This window comes from Somniosus microcephalus, chromosome 4, assembly GCF_052327205.1.
Source record: "Somniosus microcephalus isolate GS21.2 chromosome 4, FLI_Smic_1.0, whole genome shotgun sequence".
In the NCBI taxonomy this organism is placed as follows: Eukaryota; Metazoa; Chordata; class Chondrichthyes; order Squaliformes; family Somniosidae; genus Somniosus; species Somniosus microcephalus.
Genome location: NC_140990.1, coordinates 97,580,656 through 97,600,713, shown reverse-complemented (window position 1 = coordinate 97,600,713; position 20,058 = coordinate 97,580,656). Strand labels below are relative to the sequence as shown.

The 20,058-nt window shown below is 53.5% G+C and overlaps 1 protein-coding gene across 1 annotated transcript in view; it reads right to left on the bottom strand.

Annotated features, from left to right (window-relative positions):
- Positions 1-553: 553 nt before the first annotated feature.
- The window catches only part of rnf31 (ring finger protein 31), a 132,190-nt gene continuing 112,685 nt past the window's right edge, over positions 554-20,058 (bottom strand). The window contains 5 exon segments of the mRNA XM_085984117.1: positions 554-709; positions 4,033-4,201; positions 16,662-16,758; positions 17,982-18,039; positions 19,604-19,717. Coding sequence (XP_085840243.1) covers positions 659-709; positions 4,033-4,201; positions 16,662-16,758; positions 17,982-18,039; positions 19,604-19,717 — 489 coding nt within the window. The 3' untranslated portion in view covers positions 554-658.

The window sequence follows — 20,058 nt, the reverse complement described above, 5'->3', positions numbered from 1 at the left end:
GGCGGGGGGACGGGTCGAGGGGACGGGTCGGGTCGAGGGGACGGGTCGACGGGCGGGGGGACGGGTCGAGGGGGCGGGGGGACGGGTCGAGGGGGCGGGGGGACGGGTCGAGGGGGCGGGGGGACGGGTCGAGGGGGCGGGGGGACGGGTCGAGGGGGCGGGGGGACGGGTCGAGGGGGCGGGGGGACGGGTCGAGGGGGCGGGTCGAGGGGCGGGGGGACGGGTCGGGGGGACGGGTCGAGGGGCGGGGGGACGGGTCGAGGGGCGGGGGGACGGGTCGAGGGGCGGGGGGACGGGTCGAGGGGAGGGAGGGAAGGGTAAGGGTCGATGGGAGGGGTCGAGGGGCGAAGGGTCGAGGGGCGAAGGGTCGAGGGGGAAGGGTCGAGGGGAAGGGTCGAGGGGAAGGGTCGAGGGGAAGGGTCGAGGGGAAGGGGGAAGGGTCGAGGGGAAGGGGGAAGGGTCGAGGGGAAGGGGGAAGGGTCGAGGGGAAGGGGGAAGGGTCGAGGGGGAGGTGGAAGGGCTGAGGCAGAGGCAAACCAGTTTAAATAAGAGATTAAACAAACGGTCATTTTATTTGTATAGTTTTAGTGTGTAAATCACTCTCTTTCCGTCTCACTGTCTCTCAATCCTGAGGTGAAGACTCCTCCCAGGAATCCTCTCATTTCTTGATTCTCGGCATTTTGTCTCCCAGGAGAATACCGGAGATCGCCTGAGGGACAAATGCAAAACAATCGGGAGATTAATCAGCAAGAGCGACAAGTGATGGACTCAGTGTGACAGCGGACACTGCGCGAGAAGGAGGAATCAACTCCTCCCGGCTCCCATCCAACGCTCCGGCACAGAGACATCAATGAGTCGTGTTATTCAGGCACCCCCACTCTCCCCCTCACTCCCCACCCAGTCTAATCCCACTCCCCACCCAGTCTAACCCCACTCTCCCCCTCACTCCCCACCCAGTCTAATCCCACTCTCCCCCTCACTCCCCACCCAGTCTAATCCCACTCTCCCCTCACTCCCCACCCAGTCTAACCCCACTCTCCCCCTCACTCCCCACCCAGTCTAATCCCACTCTCCCCCTCACTCCCCACCCAGTCTAATCCCACTCTCCCCCTCACTCCCCACCCAGTCTAATCCCACTCTCCGCTGACTCCCCACCCAGTCTAATCCCACTCTCCCCCTCACTCCCCACCCAGTCTAATCCCACTCTCACCCTCACTCCCCACCCAGTCTAATCCCACTCTCCGCTGACTCCCCACCCAGTCTAATCCCACTCTCCCCCTCACTCCCCACCCAGTCTAATCCCACTCTCCCCCTCACTCCCCACCCAGTCTAATCCCACTCCCCCCTCACTCCCCACCCAGTCTAATCCAACTCTCCCCCTCACTCCGCACCCAGTCTAATCCCACTCTCCCCCTCACTCCGCACCCAGTCTAATCCCACTCTCCCCCTCACTCCGCACCCAGTCTATTCCCACTCTCCCCCTCACTCCGCACCCAGTCTAATCCCACTCTCCCCCTCACTCCGCACCCAGTCTAATCCCACTCTCCCCCTCACTCCCCACCCAGTCTAATCCCACTCTCCCCCTCACTCCCCACCCAGTCTAATCCCACTCCCCACCCAGTCTCATCCAACTCTGTGGTAAACCACTTTTATCGTTCACTATCGTTACACTATAGTTATCACTGTTATATCGTTACTCTATGGTTATCACTGTTCACACTGTTGTATCACTATACGAGGTCGCCTCTTGTCACGCTGTTATACCTGGGCTGACCACTGCTGACTCCGCCCATGACTCCACCTACCTGCCCAGGTATAAAGGTAGTCGACTGGCTGGCATTCCTCCTTGTTGTATCCGATCACCCACGAGGGTGGGCTCTGTTATTTAGCCAATAAAAACCTATAGTTACTTTCTTAACTCGTCGCTTTTCATTGGATGAATTGATAGGTATATCAATTTTATTGGCTAAATTTTAAAATGTCGACACCTGAGCAGTCAAACGACCAGCCAAGCGACCAGCCAGACGCCCAGCTACAACAGCCACAGCAGCCGGCCTGGCTGCGAGCCCTCAGACCACCGTACCTGGATCTAAACCCACAGGCAGCAAACTCAGCCCTCGACTTCGAACACTGGCTGAGCTGCTTCGAAGCCTACCTGGGAGAATCCGGCGTGCCTCAGAAATCCATGCTAAGAGTTCTGAACGCCCAAGTGAGCCCTAAAGTATTCGCACTCATCCGGGACCTTAAAACATACGAGGATGCCATCAACCGGCTGAAAAGACAGTACCAAACCCCGGTAAATTCCATGTATGCCAGACACCTCCTAAGATCCCGCCCGCAACAGCCAGGAGAGCCCGTGGAGGAATTTTTACGGGTGCTACAAGCACTCGGCAGAGACTGTAACTTTAAAGCGGTAACGGCGGCAGAAAATACTGAAGACAATGTCCGCGATGCCTTCGTGAAAGGCCTGCGGTCCGACTACTCACGGCAAAGACTACTGGAAGCAAGGGACCTCGACCTGGACAAAGCTGCAGCCCTCGCTCTCTCTCTAGAGGTGGCCATCGGGACCTCGAGGCACACTCAAGGTACTGTAACTCGCGACCCTGGGACTTGGGACCGACCCCGACCGCGATACCCCCCGCAGCAACCCCCCTGGGACCTACCTCAGCGTCGGCGTCCCGGACCCGATCGAGACCGCCACCCCCGGTACCGGCTCCGACATCGGACCCCCGCGATCGGGCCGCCGGCTGCTTCTTCTGCGGCCAGGCGAAACACCCGAGGTCGCGCTGCCCAGCCAGGAACTCTACCTGCTCAAACTGCATGAAGAAAGGCCACTTCGCTAAGGCCTGCAGAGGTGGATCATCAGAGGCCAGCAGTGCCTCATGCGAGCTGTGGGGGCGGCCATCTTCCTTCAAGGCAACAGAGGCCAGCATCCCCACATGTGAGTCATGGGGGCGGCCATCTTTGATACAGGCAACCGACACCAGCAGCGCCTCATGTGAGTTATGGGGGCAGCCATCTTCTCCACCATTTTGTCCAACCTCGTGGGAGACGCCATTTTACCCACCACGCCCGACCGCCACCGTGCCTCTAGACCCGACTACCGCCTCAACCGCAGACTACAACAACTCGCTCAGCTATACACTAGCCTCCGTTACACTGGACCAGGCCCGCCCGCATCACCTGTCCAAGTCGATGATGGACATCAAAGTAAACGGCCACGCCACGACCTGCCTGTTCGACAGCGGAAGCACGGAGAGCTTCATCCACCCAGACACGGTGAGCCACTACTCCCTCCCTGTCCTGCCAACGCACAACCGGATCTCGATGGCATCGAGGTCACACGCCACAGACATCAGCGGCTACTGTGTTGTGACCCTGTCGGTTAAGGGTACGGAGTATAAAAATTTTAAACTCCTCGTCCTGCCCCAGCTATGCGCTGCCGTCCTACTAGGCCTAGACTTCCAATCCCACCTCCAAAGCGTCACGCTAGCATATGGCGGACCCCTCCCCCCCACTCACAGTCGACAACCAGCAGATTTTAAACCGCCCACCGCGTAACACCTGCGGCCTATCCACCCTCAAGGTCCCGCCACCTTCCCTGTTCGCTAACCTCACCCCCGACTGCAAACCCGTCGCTACCAAGAGCAGGCGGTACAGCGCCGGGGACAGAGCTTTCATTAGCTCTGAGGTGCAGCGTCCCCCTCACTCCCCACACAGTCTAATCCCACTCTCCGCTCACTCCCCACCCAGTCTAATCCCACTCTCCCCCTCACTCCCCACCTCACTCTCTATACAGTCTAATCCCACTCTCCTGTTTGCTAACTGACCCCAGCCTGTAACATACTGACCCCTGCCCTTACCCCCCTGACAAAACCTCCTGGCCAATCTCCTTGACCTGTGCCCCTGCGCTCTGCCCATTACAACCAGACCACTGCCTGTACCCCCTGGACCCCGCCTATTGCGGTGCCCATTCTCGCCCCCGGCCAGTTGGCGTGCCGACTCTCGCCCCCGCCCGTTGCCCTGCCCTACCTTCAGCATCCGGTTCTTGTAGGTAGCGTCCTCCTCTCCCGCTGCCTTGGGCGGCTGGGCCTTTCCACTTCGTTTGAGGCAGTGTTCCATCTCTGCCTCGTCAAACATGTGGGCCGGGTCCAGGGAGTGGGCATTGATCCGACTCACCAGGTACTCCTTATAGTGGGACCTGAAGGAAGAGAGGGAGAGAGTGTAACCAACCCGGGGGTGAAAGGTCATTGTCTGACCCACTGCCCACCCAAAGAGTAACCAACCTGGGGGTGAAAGGTCAATGTCTGACCCACTGCCCACCCAAAGAGTAACCAACCCAGGGGTGAAAGGTCAATGTCTGATCCACTGCCCACCCAAAGAGTAACCAACCCGGGGGTGAAAGGTCAGTGTCTGACCCACTGCCCACCCAGAGACAAAGAGAGATCATAGAATGATAGAAGTAGGACATTCGGCCCATCGTGCCTGTGCCGGCTCCAAGTAGTCCCACTCCCCTGCTCGTTCCCAACAGCCCTGTAAATGTTTTCCCTTCAAGTATTTAACCAATTCTCTTTTGAAAGTTATTATTGAATCTGCTTCCAACACCCTTTCAGGCAGTGCGTTCCAGATCACAACAACTCGCTGTGTAAAAAAAAAAGTTTCCTCATCTCGCCTCTGGTTCTTCGGCCAGTCATCTTAAATCTGTGCCCTCTGGTTACCGACCCTTCTACCACTGGAAACACTTTCTCCTTATTTACTTTATCAGAACCGTTCGTGAGTTTGAACACCTCTATCAAATCTCCTCTTCACCTTCTCTGCTCGAAGGAGGACAACCCCATCCCTGGTACCATTCTAGTAAATCTCTTCTACACACTCTCCAAGGCCTTGACATCCTTCCTAAAGTGTGGTGCCCAGAATTGGACACAATACTCCAGCTGAGGCCTAACCAGTGTTTTACAGGAAACTTTGTGATATCCGGCACCGACGGGACCGAGCTGTTGCCGATCTATCAAAACTGCCGGACATACCAGCGTTAATGTTGAAGCATACGGAGGTTTTCAGCTCCGTATCTGACAACAAACACTGTTGCTTAGCAACAGCTTCTAAACAGTCGGCCCGTACCTTGGAAGCGTCTCTGTAGCTTAGCAACAGCTTCAGAGAGACTTTCCAGAGCCTGACTGTTGAAAAAAAAAGCCACGAGAAGAAAAAAAACCTAACAAAACGGCTCCTGATTTAGAAACATAGAAGATAGCAGCAGGAGTAGGCCATTCGGCCCTTCGAGCCTGCTCCGCCATTCAATGAGATCATGGCTGATCATCCAAATTCAGTACCCTGTCCCCTGCCTTCTCCCCATATCCCTTGATCCCTTTAGCCTCAAGAAATATATCCAACTCTTTCTTGAATATATTTAATGAACTGGCCTCCACCGCCCTCTGTGGCAGAGAATTCCACAGGTTCACCACTCTCTGGGTGAAGAAATTCCTCCTCATTTCAGTCCTAAATGGCTTACCCCTTTATCCTTAGACTATGACCCCTGGTTCTAGGCTCCCCGGCCATCAGAAACATCCTTTCTGCATCTAGTCTGTCCAGACCTGACAGAATTTTATAGGTTTCGATGAGATCCCCTCTCAATCTTCTAAACTCCAGTGAGTATAAGCCCAATTGACACAATCTCTCCTCGTACGTCATTCCTGCCATCCCAGGTATCAGCCTGGTGGATCTTCGCTGCACTCCCTCCATGGCAAGAATGTCCTTCCTCAGGTAAGGTGACCAAAACTGCACACAATGCTCAAGGTGCGGTCTCACCAAGGCCCTGTACAACTGCAGCAAGACATCCTTGTTCTTGTACTCGAACCCTCTTGCTACGAAGGCCAACATACCATTTGCCTTCTTAACCGCCTGCTGCACCTGCATGCTTACCTTCAGCGACTGGTGCACAAGAACACCCAGGTCTCTTTGCACTTCCCCTTCTCCCAATCTATTGCCATTCAAATAATAATCTGCCTTCCTGTTTTTGTCACCAAAGTGGATAACTTCACATTTATCCACATTATAGTGCATTTGCCATGTTTCTGCCCAATCACCCAACCTGTCCAAATCATACTGGAGTTTCATGACATCCTCCTCACAGCATACCCTCCCACCCAGCTTTGTGTCATCTGCAAATTTGGAGATATTACATCCAATTCCCTCGTCCAGATCATTAATATATATTGTGAACAGCTGGGGTCCTAGGACCGATCCTTGCAGTACCCCACTAGTCACTGCCTGCCACTCAGAAAACGACCCGTTTATTCCAACTCTTTGCTTTCTGTCCGCCAACCAGTTCTCTATCCAAGTCAATACCTTGCCCCCAATCCCATGTGCCTTAATTTTGCACGCTAACCTCTTATGCGGGACCTTATCGAAAGCCTTCTGAAAGTCCAAATACACCACATCCACTGGTTCTCCCTTATCTATTTTACCAGCTACATCCTCAAAAAATTCCAGTAGATTAGTCAAGCATGATTTACCTTTTGTAAATCCATGTTGACTTTGTCCGATCCTGTCACTGCTTTCCAAGTGCTCTGATATTACATCTTTTATAATGGACTCTAGCATTTTCCCCACTACCGATGTCAGGCTTACCGGTCTATAATTCCCTGCTTTTTCTCTGCCACCTTTTTTGAATAGTGGGGTAACATTAGCTACCCTCCAATCCATGGGTACTGTTCCAGAGTCTATCGAGTTCTGGAAGATGACCAGCAATGCATCTACTATTTCCAGGGCCACTTCCTTAAGTACCCTAGGATGTAGATTATCAGGCCCTGGGGATTTATCGGCCTTCAGTCCAATCAATTTTCCTAACACCATTTCCCTACAAATACTGATTTCTTTCAGTTCCACCCTTTCATCAGACCCTATGTTCCGCGGTATTTCTGGGAGGTTATTTGTGTCCTCCTTTGTGAAGACAGAACCAAAATATGTATTTAGTTGGTCTGCCATTTCTTTGCTCCCCATTATAAATTCCCCCGATTCTGACTGCAAGGGACCTACGCTTGACTTCACCAATCTTTTTCTCTTTACATATCTATAAAAGCTTTTACAGTCAGTTTTTATGTTCCCTGCAAGCTTACTCTCATACTCTATTTTCCCTTTCTTAATTAATCCCTTTGTCCTCCTTTGTTGAATCCTAAACTGATCCCAATCCTCAGGATTATTGCTTTTTCTGGCCAATTTGTATGTGCTCTCCTTGGATCTTATGCTATCCCTAATTTCCCTGGTTAGCCACGGTTGAGTCACCTTTTTTGTTTTATTTTTATGCCAAACTGGGATGAACAACTTCTGTAGTTCATCCATTCGGTCTTTGAATGTTTGCCATTGCCTATCCACCGTCAACCCTTTGAGTGACATTCCCCAATCAATGCTACCCAACTCGCTCCTCAGACCATCGTAGTTTCCTTTATTTAAATTGAGGACCCTAGTTTCTGAGTCAACTACTTCATTCTCCATCTTAATGAAGAATTCGATCATATTATGATCGCTCCGACCCAAGGGGCCTCGTACAAGATTGCTAATTTATCCTTTCTCGTTACATAATACCCAGTCTAAGATGGCCTGATCTCTGGTTGGTTCCTCGACATATTGGTCCAGGAAACCATCCCATAAACACTCCAGGAATTCCTCCTCCACAGTATTGTTACTAATTTGGTTAGCCCAATCTATATGTAGGTTAATGTCACCCATGATGACTGCTGTGCCCTTATTGCACACTTCTTTAATTTCCCTTTTAATGCTATCCCCAACCTCCGCCTTACTGTTTGGAGGTCTATATACCACTCCCACTAATGTTTTTTTCCCCTTAGTATTTCTCAATTCTACCCATACAGATTCCACCTCATCAGAGCTAATATCCTTCATTACAATTGTGTTAATCCCTTCTTTAACCAGAAATGCTACCCCTCCTCCCTTTCCATTTTGCCTATCTTTCCTGAATATCGAATACCCCTGGATGTTGAGTTCCCAGTCTTGGTCGTCCTTGAGCCACGTTTCCGTAATCCCAACCAAATCATATTCGTTTACCTCTATTTGCACAGCCAATTCGTCCACCTTATTACTAATGCTCCTCGCATTAAGACACAAAGCCTTCAGGCTTGTTTTTTTAAAGCTCTTAGACCTATTAGAATTATTATTTACTGTGGCCACGTTTGATTTAAACCGTTGATTTCTCTGACTGCCACTTTTGTTTTTCTCCTTCCTATCTTTTGCTTTTATCCTTGTTTCCCTTTCCTCTGTCTTCCTGCTCAGGTTCCCAACCCCCTTCCATTTTAGTTTAAACCCTCCCCCAGAGCACTAGCAAACACTCCCCCTAGGACATCGGTTCCAGCACTGCCCAGGTGCAGACTGTCCGGTTTGAACTGGTCCCACCTCCCCCAGAACCGGTTCCAATGTCCCAGGAACTTGAATCCCTCCCCCTGGCACCATTCCTCTAGCCACGTATTCATCTGAAGTATCCTTCTATTTCTACTCTGACCAGCACGTGGCACTGGTAGCAACCCTGAGATTACTACCTTTGAGGTCCTGTTTGTTAATTTATCTCCTAACTCCCTATATTCCACTTTTAGGACCTCATCCCGCTTTTTACCTATATCGTTGGTGCCTATATGCACCACGACAACTGGCTGTTCACCCTCCCCTTCCAAGATGTTCTGCAGCGCTCAGAGACATCCTTGACCCTTGCACCAGGGAGGCAACACACCATCCTGGAGTCTCGTTTGCGGCCGCAGAAACGCCTATCTATTCCCCTTACAATTGAATCCCCTATTACTATAGCTCTACCCCTCTTTTTCCTCCCATTCTGTGCAGCAGAGCCACCCCTGGTGCCAGGAAGTTGGCTGCTGCTGCCTTCCTCTGATAAGCCATCCTCCCCAACAGTACTCAAAGTGGTGTATCTGTTGGAGAGGGGGATGGTCACAGGGGACCCCTGCACTCCCTGCCTGCGCCTAGTACTCTGCCTGTTGGTCACCCATTCCCTTTCTTCCTGTCCAACCTCTACCTACGGTGTGTCCAACTCTGTAAACGTGCTATTCACTGCCGGTAGATCGAGGTTTCCGGACATACAACCTCTGGATAAACCAAAGTTTCCTGTATATAGATTTAGCATAACTTCCTTACTTTTGTACTCTATTCCTCTATTAATAAAGCCAAGGATCCTGTACTTTTTTTTTAAACAGCCTTCTCAACCTGCCCTGCCACCTTGTGCACATATACCCCCAGGTCTCGCTGTTCCAGCACCCCCTTTAAAATTTTACCCTTTAGTTCATACTCCCGCTACTCATTCTTCCTACCAAAATGTATCACTTCATACTTCTCTGCGTTAAATTTCATCTGCTATGTGTCTGCCCATTTCAAGTCTGTTACTATCCTCCTCATTGTTTACTACATTTCTCGAGTTTTGTTCATCACAAACTTTGAAATTGTGCCCTGTACACCCAAGTCCAGGTCATTAATATATATCAAAAAGAGCAGTGGTCCTAATACCGAGCCCCGGGGAACAGCACTGTCCACTTCCCTCCAGTCTGGAAAAACAACCGTTCATCACTACTCTCTGCTGATGGAGCATAATGTAGGGAAATGTGAGGTTTATTCATTTTGGTGGGAAGAATAGAAAAACAATTTTTTTTTAAATGTTGGTGTTGAGAGAGATTTGGGTGTCCTCGTGCAAGAAACACAGAAAGCTAGCATGCAGGTACAGCAAGCAATAAGGAAGGCAAAATGCATGTTGGCCTTTATTGCAAGGGGGTTGGAGTATAAGAGTGAGGAGGTCTTGCACAGGGCAGCACGGTGGCATAGTGGTTAGCACTGTTGCCTCACAGCGCCAGGGACCCGGGTTCGAATCCGGCCTCGGGCAACTGTCTGTGTGGAGTTTGCACATTCTTCCCGTGTTTGCGTGGGTTTCCTCCGGGTGCTCCGGTTTCCTCCCACAGTCCAAAGATGTGCGAGTTAGGGTGATTGGCTATGATAAATTGACCCTTAGTGTTAGGGGGATTAAATACGTGGGGTTACAGGGGATAGGGTGGGATATGTGTTGGTGTAGGGGTTACGGGGATCGGGTGGGATATGTGTCGGTGCAGGCTCGATGGGCCGAAATGGCCTCTATCTGCACTGTGGGGTTTCTGTGATTTCTGTGAATTGTACAGGGCCTTGGGGAGACCACACCTGGAGTACTGGGCACAGTTTAGTCTCCTTACCTAAGGAAGGATATACTTGCCTTGGAGGCGGTGCAACGAAGGTTCACTAGATTGATTCCTGGGATGAGAGGGCTGTCCTATGATGAGAGATTGTGTAGAATGGGCCGATACTCTCTGGAGTTTAGAAGAATGAGAGGTGATCTCATTGAAACATACAAGATTCTGAAGGGGATTGACAGGGTAGATGCTGAGAGGTTGTTTCCCCTGGCTGGAGTGTCTAGAACTAGGGGGCATAGTCTCAGGATAAGGGGTCGGCCATTTAAGGCTGAGGTGAGGAGGAATTTCTTCACTCAGAGGGTTGTGAATCATAGAAAGTTACAGCGCAGAAGGAGGCCATTTCGGCCCATCGTGTCCGCGCCGGCCAACAAAGAGCTATCCAGCCTAATCCCACTTCCCAGCTCTTCCATAGCCCTGCAGGTTACCGCGTCCCAAGTGCACAGCCAAGTACTTTTTAAATGTGGTTCGGGTTCCTGCCTCTACCACCCTTTCAGGCAGTGAGTTCCAGACCCCCACAACCCTCTGGGTGAAGAAATTTCCCCTCAAATCCCCTCTAAACCTTCCAATGATTACTTTAAATCTGTGCCCCCTGGTTTTTGACCCTTCTGCTAAGGGAAATAGGTCCTTTCTATCCACTTTATCTAGGCTCCTCATAATTTTATACACCTCAATAAGGTCTCCCCTCAGCCTCCTCTGTTCCAAGGAAAACAGACCCAGCCTATCCAGTCTTTCCTCATAGCGAAGATTCTCTACTCCCAGCAACATCCTTGTAAATCTCCTCTGTACCCTGTCTGGTGCAATCACATCCTTCCTGTAATGTGTTGACCAGAACTGCACGCAGTACTCTAGCTGAGGCCTAACTAGTGTTTTATACAGTTGAAGCATAACCCTCCTGCTCTTGTATTCTATGCCACAGCTAATAAAGGCAAGTATCCCATATGCCTTTCTTAACCACCTTATCTACCTGGCCTGCTACCTTCAGGGATCAGTGGACATGCACTCCAAGGTCTCTCTGTTCCTCTACACTACTCAGTGTCCTACCAATTAATGTGTATTCCCTTTCCTTGTTAACCCTCCCCAAATGCATTACCTCACACTTCTCCAGATTGAATTCCATTTGCCACTGTTCTGCCCACCTGACTAATTTATTGATATCTTCCTGCAGTCTACAGCTTCCTTCTTCAGTATCAACCACATAGCCGATTTTAGAATCATCTGCAAACTTCTTAATCATACCCCCTATATTCATGTGGTAAACCACGTTCACTATCGTATCACTGTTAGTAGTTAGCACTGTTCACCACTGTTCGTTATAACTGTATCACTGACCACTATTGTATCACGGTACGAGGTCGCCTCTTGCCACACTGCTATACCTGGGATGACCACTGCCGACTCCGCCTTGGCTCCACCCACCAGGCCAGGTATAAAGGTGAGCGACTGGCTGGTATTCCTCCTGCTTGGATCGGATCACCCACGAGAGTGGGCTCTGTTATTTAGTCAATAAAAACCTTTAGTCACCTTCGTAACTCTTCGCCTTTTATTGGAGGAATTGATAGGTATATCAATTTTATTGACTAAATTTAATGATGTCCGACAACGAGTCACAACCGGCGGAGGAGCCACCAGCGCAGCTCCCAGGAGCACAGCCACACCAGCCAGCTTGGCTGCGAGCCCTCAGACCGCCGTACCTGGACCTGAACCCACGAGCAGCAAACTCAGCCGCAGACTTTAAACACTGGCTGGTCTGCTTCGAATCATACCTGAGAGGATCCAGCGTCCCTCAGGCATCCAAACTAAGTGTCCTGCAGGCACAACTGAGCCCGAGAGTATACACTCTCATCGAGGACATGACTACCTACGAGACCGCCATCAACCTGCTGAAACAGAAGTACCGGACCCCGGTAAACTACATGTACGCTAGGCACCTAAGATCACGGCCGCAACAGCCAGGAGAATCAGTAGCCGAATTCTCACAGGCGCTATATGCACTCGCCAGGAACTGTGACTTTAAATCGGTGTCGGCAGCCGAAAATACTGAAGATAATATCCGCGACGCATTCCTGAAAGGCCTACGGTCCGAGTACTCACGGCAAAGACTGCTGGAAGCTAAAGACCTCAGCATGGAAAAAGCTGAAGCCCTCGCTATCTCCCTGGAAGTGGCCCACCAAGATCAGGAAGCATTCACCAGGTACTGCTCGCGACCCTGGGACTCGGGCCCGACCCCTACCACAGCACCCTTCCCAGCGCCGCCCCCGGGACCTACCTCTGCGTCGGCGTCCCGGACCCGACCGGCCCCGCCACCCCCAGCACCGGCCCCGACATCGGGCATCCGCGATCGGGCCGCCGGCTGTTTTTTTTGTGGCCAGGAGAAGCACCCGAGGTCGCGCTGCCCAGCCAAGAACTCCATATGCAAAACCTGCCTGAAGAAAGGCCACTTCTCCAAGGCCTGCAGGAGCGGATCCTCAGAGGCCAGCAGTGCCGCATGCGAACTATGGGGGCGGCCATCTTCGTTTAGGGCAACTGAGGCCAGCATCCCCACACATGAGTCATGGGGGCGGCCATCTTTGATTAAGGCAACCGACCCCAATAGTGCCTCATGTGAGCTACGGGGGCAGCCATCTTCTCCGTCATTTTGCCCTACCTCGTGGGAGACGCCATTTTACTCACCACGCCCGACCGCCTCGCCCGCAGATGACAACGACTCGCTCAGCTACACACTAGCTTCCGTCACCCTGGACCAAGCCCGCCCGCACCATCTGTCCAAGTCAATGATGGACATCAAAGTGAACGGCCACGCCACGACCTGCCTGTTCGACAGCGGAAGCACGGAGAGCTTCATCCACCCAGACACGGTGAGCCACTACTCCCTCTCTGTCCTACCAACGCGCAGCCGAATCTCGATGGCATCGAGGTCCCACGCCACGGACATCAGCGGCTACTGTGTCGTGACCCTGTCGGTTAAGGGCACGGAGTATAAAAACTTTAAACTCCTCGTCCTCCCCCATCTCTGCGCTGCCGTCCTGCTAGGGCTGGACTTCCAATCCCACCTCCAAAGCGTAACCCTAGCATACGGTGGACCCCTCCCCCCACTCACAGTCAACAACCAGCAAACGTTAAACCGCCCACCGCGTAACACCTGCAGCCTCTCCACCCTCAAGGTCCCGCCACCCTCTCTGTTTGCTAACCTTACCCCTGACTGCAAACCCGTCGCTACGAAGAGCAGGCGGTATAGCGCCGGGGACAGAGCCTTCATTAGCTCTGAGGTGCGGCGCCTCCTGAAAGAGGGCATTATCGAGGGGAGCAGCAGCCCCTGGCGTGCCCAGGTCGTAGTCGTAAAGACCGGCGATAAAAACCGCCTGGTCATCGACTACAGCCAGACCATAAACAGATATACCCAGCTGGACGCATACCCACTCCCCCGCATATCTGACATGGTCAATCAGATTGCACAGTATAAAGTATTCTCGACCATCGACCTGAAGTCGGCCTACCACCAACTCCCTATCCACCCTGAGGACCGCCAGTATACCGCCTTCGAGGCGAATGGGCGCCTATACCGCTTCCTTAGGGTCCCCTTCGGTGTCACTAATGGGGTCTCGGTCTTCCAAAGGGAGATGGACCAGATGGTTGACCAGAACGAACTGCAGGCTACATTCCCCTACCTAGATAACGTCACTATCTGCGGCCGCGACCGGCAGGAACATGACGCGAATCTGGAGAAATTCCTCCGTACGGCCCAACGGCTGAACCTCACCTACAATAAGGAGAAATGCGTGTTTAACACCACGCGCCTTGCCATCCTCGGCTGCGTAGTGGAGAACGGAATCATCGGCCCCGACCCAGAAAGAATGCGCCCCCTCATGGAGCTACCCCTCCCCCACTGCCCTAAAGCACTTAGGAGAACCCTGGGGCTTTTCGCCTACTATGCCCAATGGGTACCCAATTACGCGGACAAAGCCAGACCCCTCCTGAAAGCCACTTCCTTCCCCCTCACGGAGGAGGCGTGCGCGGCCTTCTCCCTCATTAAGGGAGACATAGCCAAGGCCACGATGCACGCAGTGGACGAGTCCATCCCCTTCCAGGTGGAGAGCGACGCATCCGACTTCGCCTTAGCCGCCACCCTAAACCAGGAGGGGAGGCCAGTGGCCTTCTTCTCAAGGACCCTACAGGGCCCCGAGATCCGACATTCGTCGGTCGAGAAAGAGGCCCAGGCGATCGTGGAGGCAGTACGGCGCTGGAGGCACTACCTGGCAGGCAAACGATTTACCCTCCTCACCGACCAGCGTTCGGTGGCTTTCATGTTTAATAACAAGCTGAAGGGCAAAATCAAGAATGACAAGATTTTGAGATGGAGAATCGAGCTCTCCACCTACGATTATGAGATCTTGTACCGGCCAGGCAAGCTGAACGAATCCCCTGATGCCCTTTCACGAATGACATGCGCCAGTGCGCATATCGATAGGCTTCAGACCCTCCACGACCAGCTCTGCCACCCCGGAGTCACCAGACTCTACCATTTCATTAAGGCCCGCAACCTGACCTACTCCATCGAGGAGGTCAGGACCATGACCAGGAACTGCCAGACCTGTGCGGAGTGCAAACCGCACTTCTATAGGCCGGACCGAGCAAGCCTGATCAAGGCCACCCGCCCCTTCGAGCGCCTGAGCATCGACTTTAAGGGGCCCCTCCCGTCCTCTGACCGTAATGTGTACTTCCTCAACATCGTTGATGAGTACTCCCGTTTCCCCTTTGCCTTCCCCTGCCCCGACATGACCAGTAGCACGGTCATTAAGTGCCTGAATGCCCTCTTCGCCTTGTTCGGGTTCCCGAACTATATACACAGCGACCGGGGCTCCTCCTTCATGAGCGAGGAACTCCGGCAATACCTCCTAGAGAGAGGTATTGCAGCAAGCAGGACCACCAGCTACAACCCCAGAGGTAACGGTCAGGTGGAAAGAGAGAACGCGACGGTATGGAAGGCCGTCCTCTTAGCCTTAAAGTCTAAGGGCCTCCCAACCTCCCGCTGGCAAGAAGTCTTCCCGACAGCGCTGCACTCCATCCGGTCATTACTTTGCACGGCCACTAACACCACCCCCCATGAACGAATGTTCGTTTTCCCCAGGAAGTCGACCACGGGAACCACTCTACCAACCTGGCTGACCGCCCCGGGGCCGGTCTGGCTGCGGAAACACGCGAGGGCCCATAAAACGGACCCCCTGGTCGAAAGGGTGAACCTCCTGCACGCCAACCCCCAGTACGCCTACGTGGCGTACCCAGACGGGCGGGAGGACACTGTCTCCCTACGAGACCTCGCACCCTCAGCCGATCCGGAAACACCGCCACCACCCCCCCCAACCTCAGCCCAGGTAGACGGCATGCCGGAACCCCACGAGCCCTCGCCGACCACGCAAACACCAGCATCAACACCGGATAAGGCACCAGCACCGGATAAGGCAACACCACCGCTGCGGCGATCGGAGAGGCTTACAAAGCCTCCGGACAGACTGACCTACCAGAATTGGTAGTACACTTCACCCCGCCGGACTTAATTCTAAACAAGGGGTGAATGTGGTAAACCACGTTCACTATCGTATCACTGTTAGTAGTTAGCACTGTTCACCACTGTTCGTTATAACTGTATCACTGACCACTATTGTATCACGGTACGAGGTCGCCTCTTGCCACACTGCTATACCTGGGATGACCACTGCCGACTCCGCCTTGGCTCCACCCACCAGGCCAGGTATAAAGGTGAGCGACTGGCTGGTATTCCTCCTGCTTGGATCGGATCACCCACGAGAGTGGGCTCTGTTATTTAGTCAATAAAAACCTTTAGTCACCTTCGTAACTCTTCGCCTTTTATTGGAGGAATTGATAGGTATATCAATTCAAGTCTAGATCACTGATATATACCACAAAAAGCAAGGGACCCGGTACTGAGCCCTGCGGAACCCCACTGGAAACAGCCTTCCAGTCACAAAAACACCCATCGACCATTACCCTCTGCTTCCTGCCTCCGAGCCAGTTTTGAATCCAACTTGACACTTTGCCCTGGATCCCATGGGCTTTTAACTTCGTGACCAGTCTGCCATGTGGAACCTTATCAAAAGCCTTGCTAAAGTCCTTGCTGAAGAATCTTTGGAATTCTCTGCCCCAGAGGGCTGTGAATGCTGAGTCTTTGAGTATATTCAAGGCTGAGATCGATAGATTTTTGGACTCTAGAGGAATCAAGGGATATGGGGATCAGACAGGAAAGTGGAGTTGAGGTCGATGATCAGCCATGATCTTATTGAATGGCGGAGCAGGCTTGAGGGACCGTATGGCCCACTCCTGCTCCTAATTCTTATGTTCTTATGAGAGAGAGAGAGAGAGACAGATCCGGTGTTTGGGCCTGGCTCCTGTCGACTGGTATTTACACGCTCGTGTACTCACTCGCACAGTCCCGCGTGTCCCTCGTGTGCTGTGACCCCACACGGTTCATCAGACAGGCTGTCCCCTACCTCCCGCTGCTCCATGACCCGACACGGACCTGATGGGAAAGAACAGCAAGAGAAAGGAGGTAAGAACCACCGTTGTCCCAATCTCCCCACCCTTCCTCCATCTCGCTCTCCCTCCCCCCGCCCGCCCTCCCTCACTCTCCAGCCCTTCAACCCCCTCTCCAACCTCCCTTCACCCCCCCGCCTGTCCTGTCCTGTCACCCCTCTCCAGCACCCCCCCACCCATCCTCTCCATCCTCCCTCCCCTGCCCCCTCTCAAGTCGCCTTCTGCACCCCCTCCCACCTCTCTCCCCCCCCCCCCCCCCCCCCAGCCCGCCCTTCCTCCATCACTGCCCTCTCCCACATCCCTACAGTTGGACAGTTAAGAGGTCAGTCCCACTGAGGTATATGACAGAGGCGAGGTGTTGGAGGCGGATGGAGTGGTCAACTGTGTCAAAGGCTGCAGACAGGTCGAGAAGGATGAGGAGGGATAGTTTGACAGTCACAGTCACATCGGATGTCATTTGTGACTTTGATGAGGGCTGTTTTAGTGCTGTGGCGGGGGCGGAAACCTGACTGGAGGGATTCAAACAGGGATTTGTGGGAAAGATGGGCACGGATTTCAGAGGTGACGGCACATTCAAGGACTTGAGAGGAAAGGGAGGTTGGAGATGGGGCGGTAGTTTGCAAGGACGGAGGGGTCAAGGGTTGTTTTTTGGAGGATAGTAATGATGCAGCAGATTTGAAGGGGAGGGGAACAGTACCTGAAGAGAGAGAACCGTTAACAATGTCAGCGAACATGGGGGCCAGGAAGGGAAGTTGGGTGGTCAGCAGTTTGGTGGGAATCGGGTCAAGAGAGGAGGTGGGTCGCATGGACAAGATGAGCTTGGATAGGGCATGAGGGGAAATAGGAGAGAAACTGGAGAAAGATGTGAGTTCAGGGCTGGGGCAGGGGGGAAACCTTTGAGGAAGTTTGGCCCGGTGGGTTAGGGGAAGGAAGTGGCAGAGGCAGCTGAACGGATGGTCTCAATCTTAGAGACAAAGAAGTCCATGAGCTCCTCACACGATGCTGAAGGCGAGGATGGGGGAGGCAGGGGAGAGGGGTTTAAGAAGACGGTTTGTAGTAGAGAAGAGGAGCCAAGAACCTAAGAGTTAGGAGCAGGAGTAGGCCATATGGCTCCTCCTCAAGCCTGCTCTGCCGGTTATCAAAGCGTTATCTTTGCATTCCAGGATGGTCCTGGAATAGTGAGCAGTTTTGGCAGAGGACAGCACTGACCTCCTGGTGTCGGCTCAGCTCCGGTGGGAGGGTCTGTGTCAAAATTCACGTTGTTGTTCTGCAGAAAAGGGAAAGGAAAATGTCAAGATTAACCAAGAGCCGATCGACAAAGGTCAAAGGGTAACATCCACTCCAGTTGCCCCTCTCCTACCCTGAGGAACAGGATCTGCCTCCGAGACCTCTTGCTCCGAGCAGTTAACAGTCTCCAGAGCCTTGGGCTGCCTCCATCTCTCTCTCTCGCCCCTTCTCTCTCTGACTCTCCCTCTGTGTCTCTCTGTGTGTCTCTGTCTCCTTCTCTCTGTGTCTCTGTCTCCATCTCTCTCTCTCTCTCTGTCCTGTCTTCTCCTCTCTCTTTGTCTCTCCGTTCCCGTCCCCCTCCATCCGTCCGACCCATCCCTCCGTGTGTGTGTCTCTCTGTCTGTGCCTCTGTCTCCATCTCCCTCTCTCTGTGTCTCCATCTCTCGCTCCCCGTGTGCCAGTCTCTCTCTTTCTCCCCATTTGTCTTTCTCCAGCTCTCTCTCACTATGTATCTGTCCCCCCCTCTCCTCGTAGCTCATTCTCTGGCTCACTCACCACTTAACCCCACCCAACTCCGTGCCCCATTTACCAACCTGTTCCCCACTCCCCCTCACTCACCACTTAACCCCACCCAACTCCGTGCCCCATTTACCAACCTGTTCCCCACTCCCCCTCACTCACCACTTAACCCCACCCAACTCCGTGCCCCATTTACCAACCTGTTCCCCACTCCCCCTCACTCACCACTTAACCCCACCCAACTCCGTGCCCCATTTACCAACCTGTTCCCCACTCCCCCTCACTCACCACTTAACCCCACCCAACTCCGTGCCCCATTTACCAACCTGTTCCCCACTCCCCCTCACTCACCACTTAACCCCACCCAACTCCGTGCCCCATTTACCAACCTGTTCCCCACTCCCCCTCACTCACCACTTAACCCCACCCAACTCCGTGCCCCATTTACCAACCTGTTCCCCACTCCCCCTCACTCACCACTTAACCCCACCCAACTCCGTGCCCCATTTACCAACCTGTTCCCCACTCCCCCTCACTCACCACTTAACCCCACCCAACTCCGTGCCCCATTTACCAACCTGTTCCCCACTCCCCCTCACTCACCACTTAACCCCACCCAACTCCGTGCCCCATTTACCAACCTGTTCCCCACTCCCCCTCACTCACCACTTAACCCCACCCAACTCCGTGCCCCATTTACCAACTTGTTCCCCACTCCCCCTCACTCACCACCCCGTCTCCCCCCAAACCCCACACTCAGCGTCCCATCCCCCACACCCACCAAACAGTCCTAAGCCCCCTCACCATGCCATGCCCCCACCCGCCATCCTGTTGGCGCCCCCCCCCCCCCCCACTCACTGTCCCGTCCCCGTCGACACCCCGTTCCCCCCTTGCCACCCCGCTCCCCCCATACCTCCCCCTCACAACCCGGTCACCTGCGCTCACATCACCCCTCCCTCGGCTCACCACCCGCGACCTCCCTCACCACCCCCTCTCCCCATCTCAGCCCCAGCCGTCCCTCCACCCCATTCCCCTCACACTCGCTTCTGTCTCTCTATCTTCCCCCGCCCCTCACCCGGCGTTACCTGTAGCAGTGCCTGCAGCCTGTTGACCGGCCAGTCCCGGAGGTAGGACAGACAGTCCCGTGGGTGGTGCGCGTGGAGACTCTCCTTCAACCGGCATACCGGGTCATTGCATTTCTGAAAGAATTGGAGAGGACAGAGTCACCGGCTGCTGTGCTTACCACCGGCAACAGTTTCATATCAAGATGCAAACCCAGGGGCAGCAGAGAGCAAGGAGTTGGTATCAGTAGAGATACAGTCAGTAACACAGGGCGCTGGGGGAGGGGTTACTGAGTGACAGTGTGAGGGAGCTGGATTAACATCAGTAGAGATACAGTCAGTAACACAGGGCGCTGGGGGAGGTGTTACTGAGTGACAGTGTGAGGGAGCTGGATTAACATCAGTAGAGATACAGTCACTAACACAAGGTGCTGGGGGAGGGGTTACTGAGTGACAGTGTGAGGGAGCTGGATTAACAT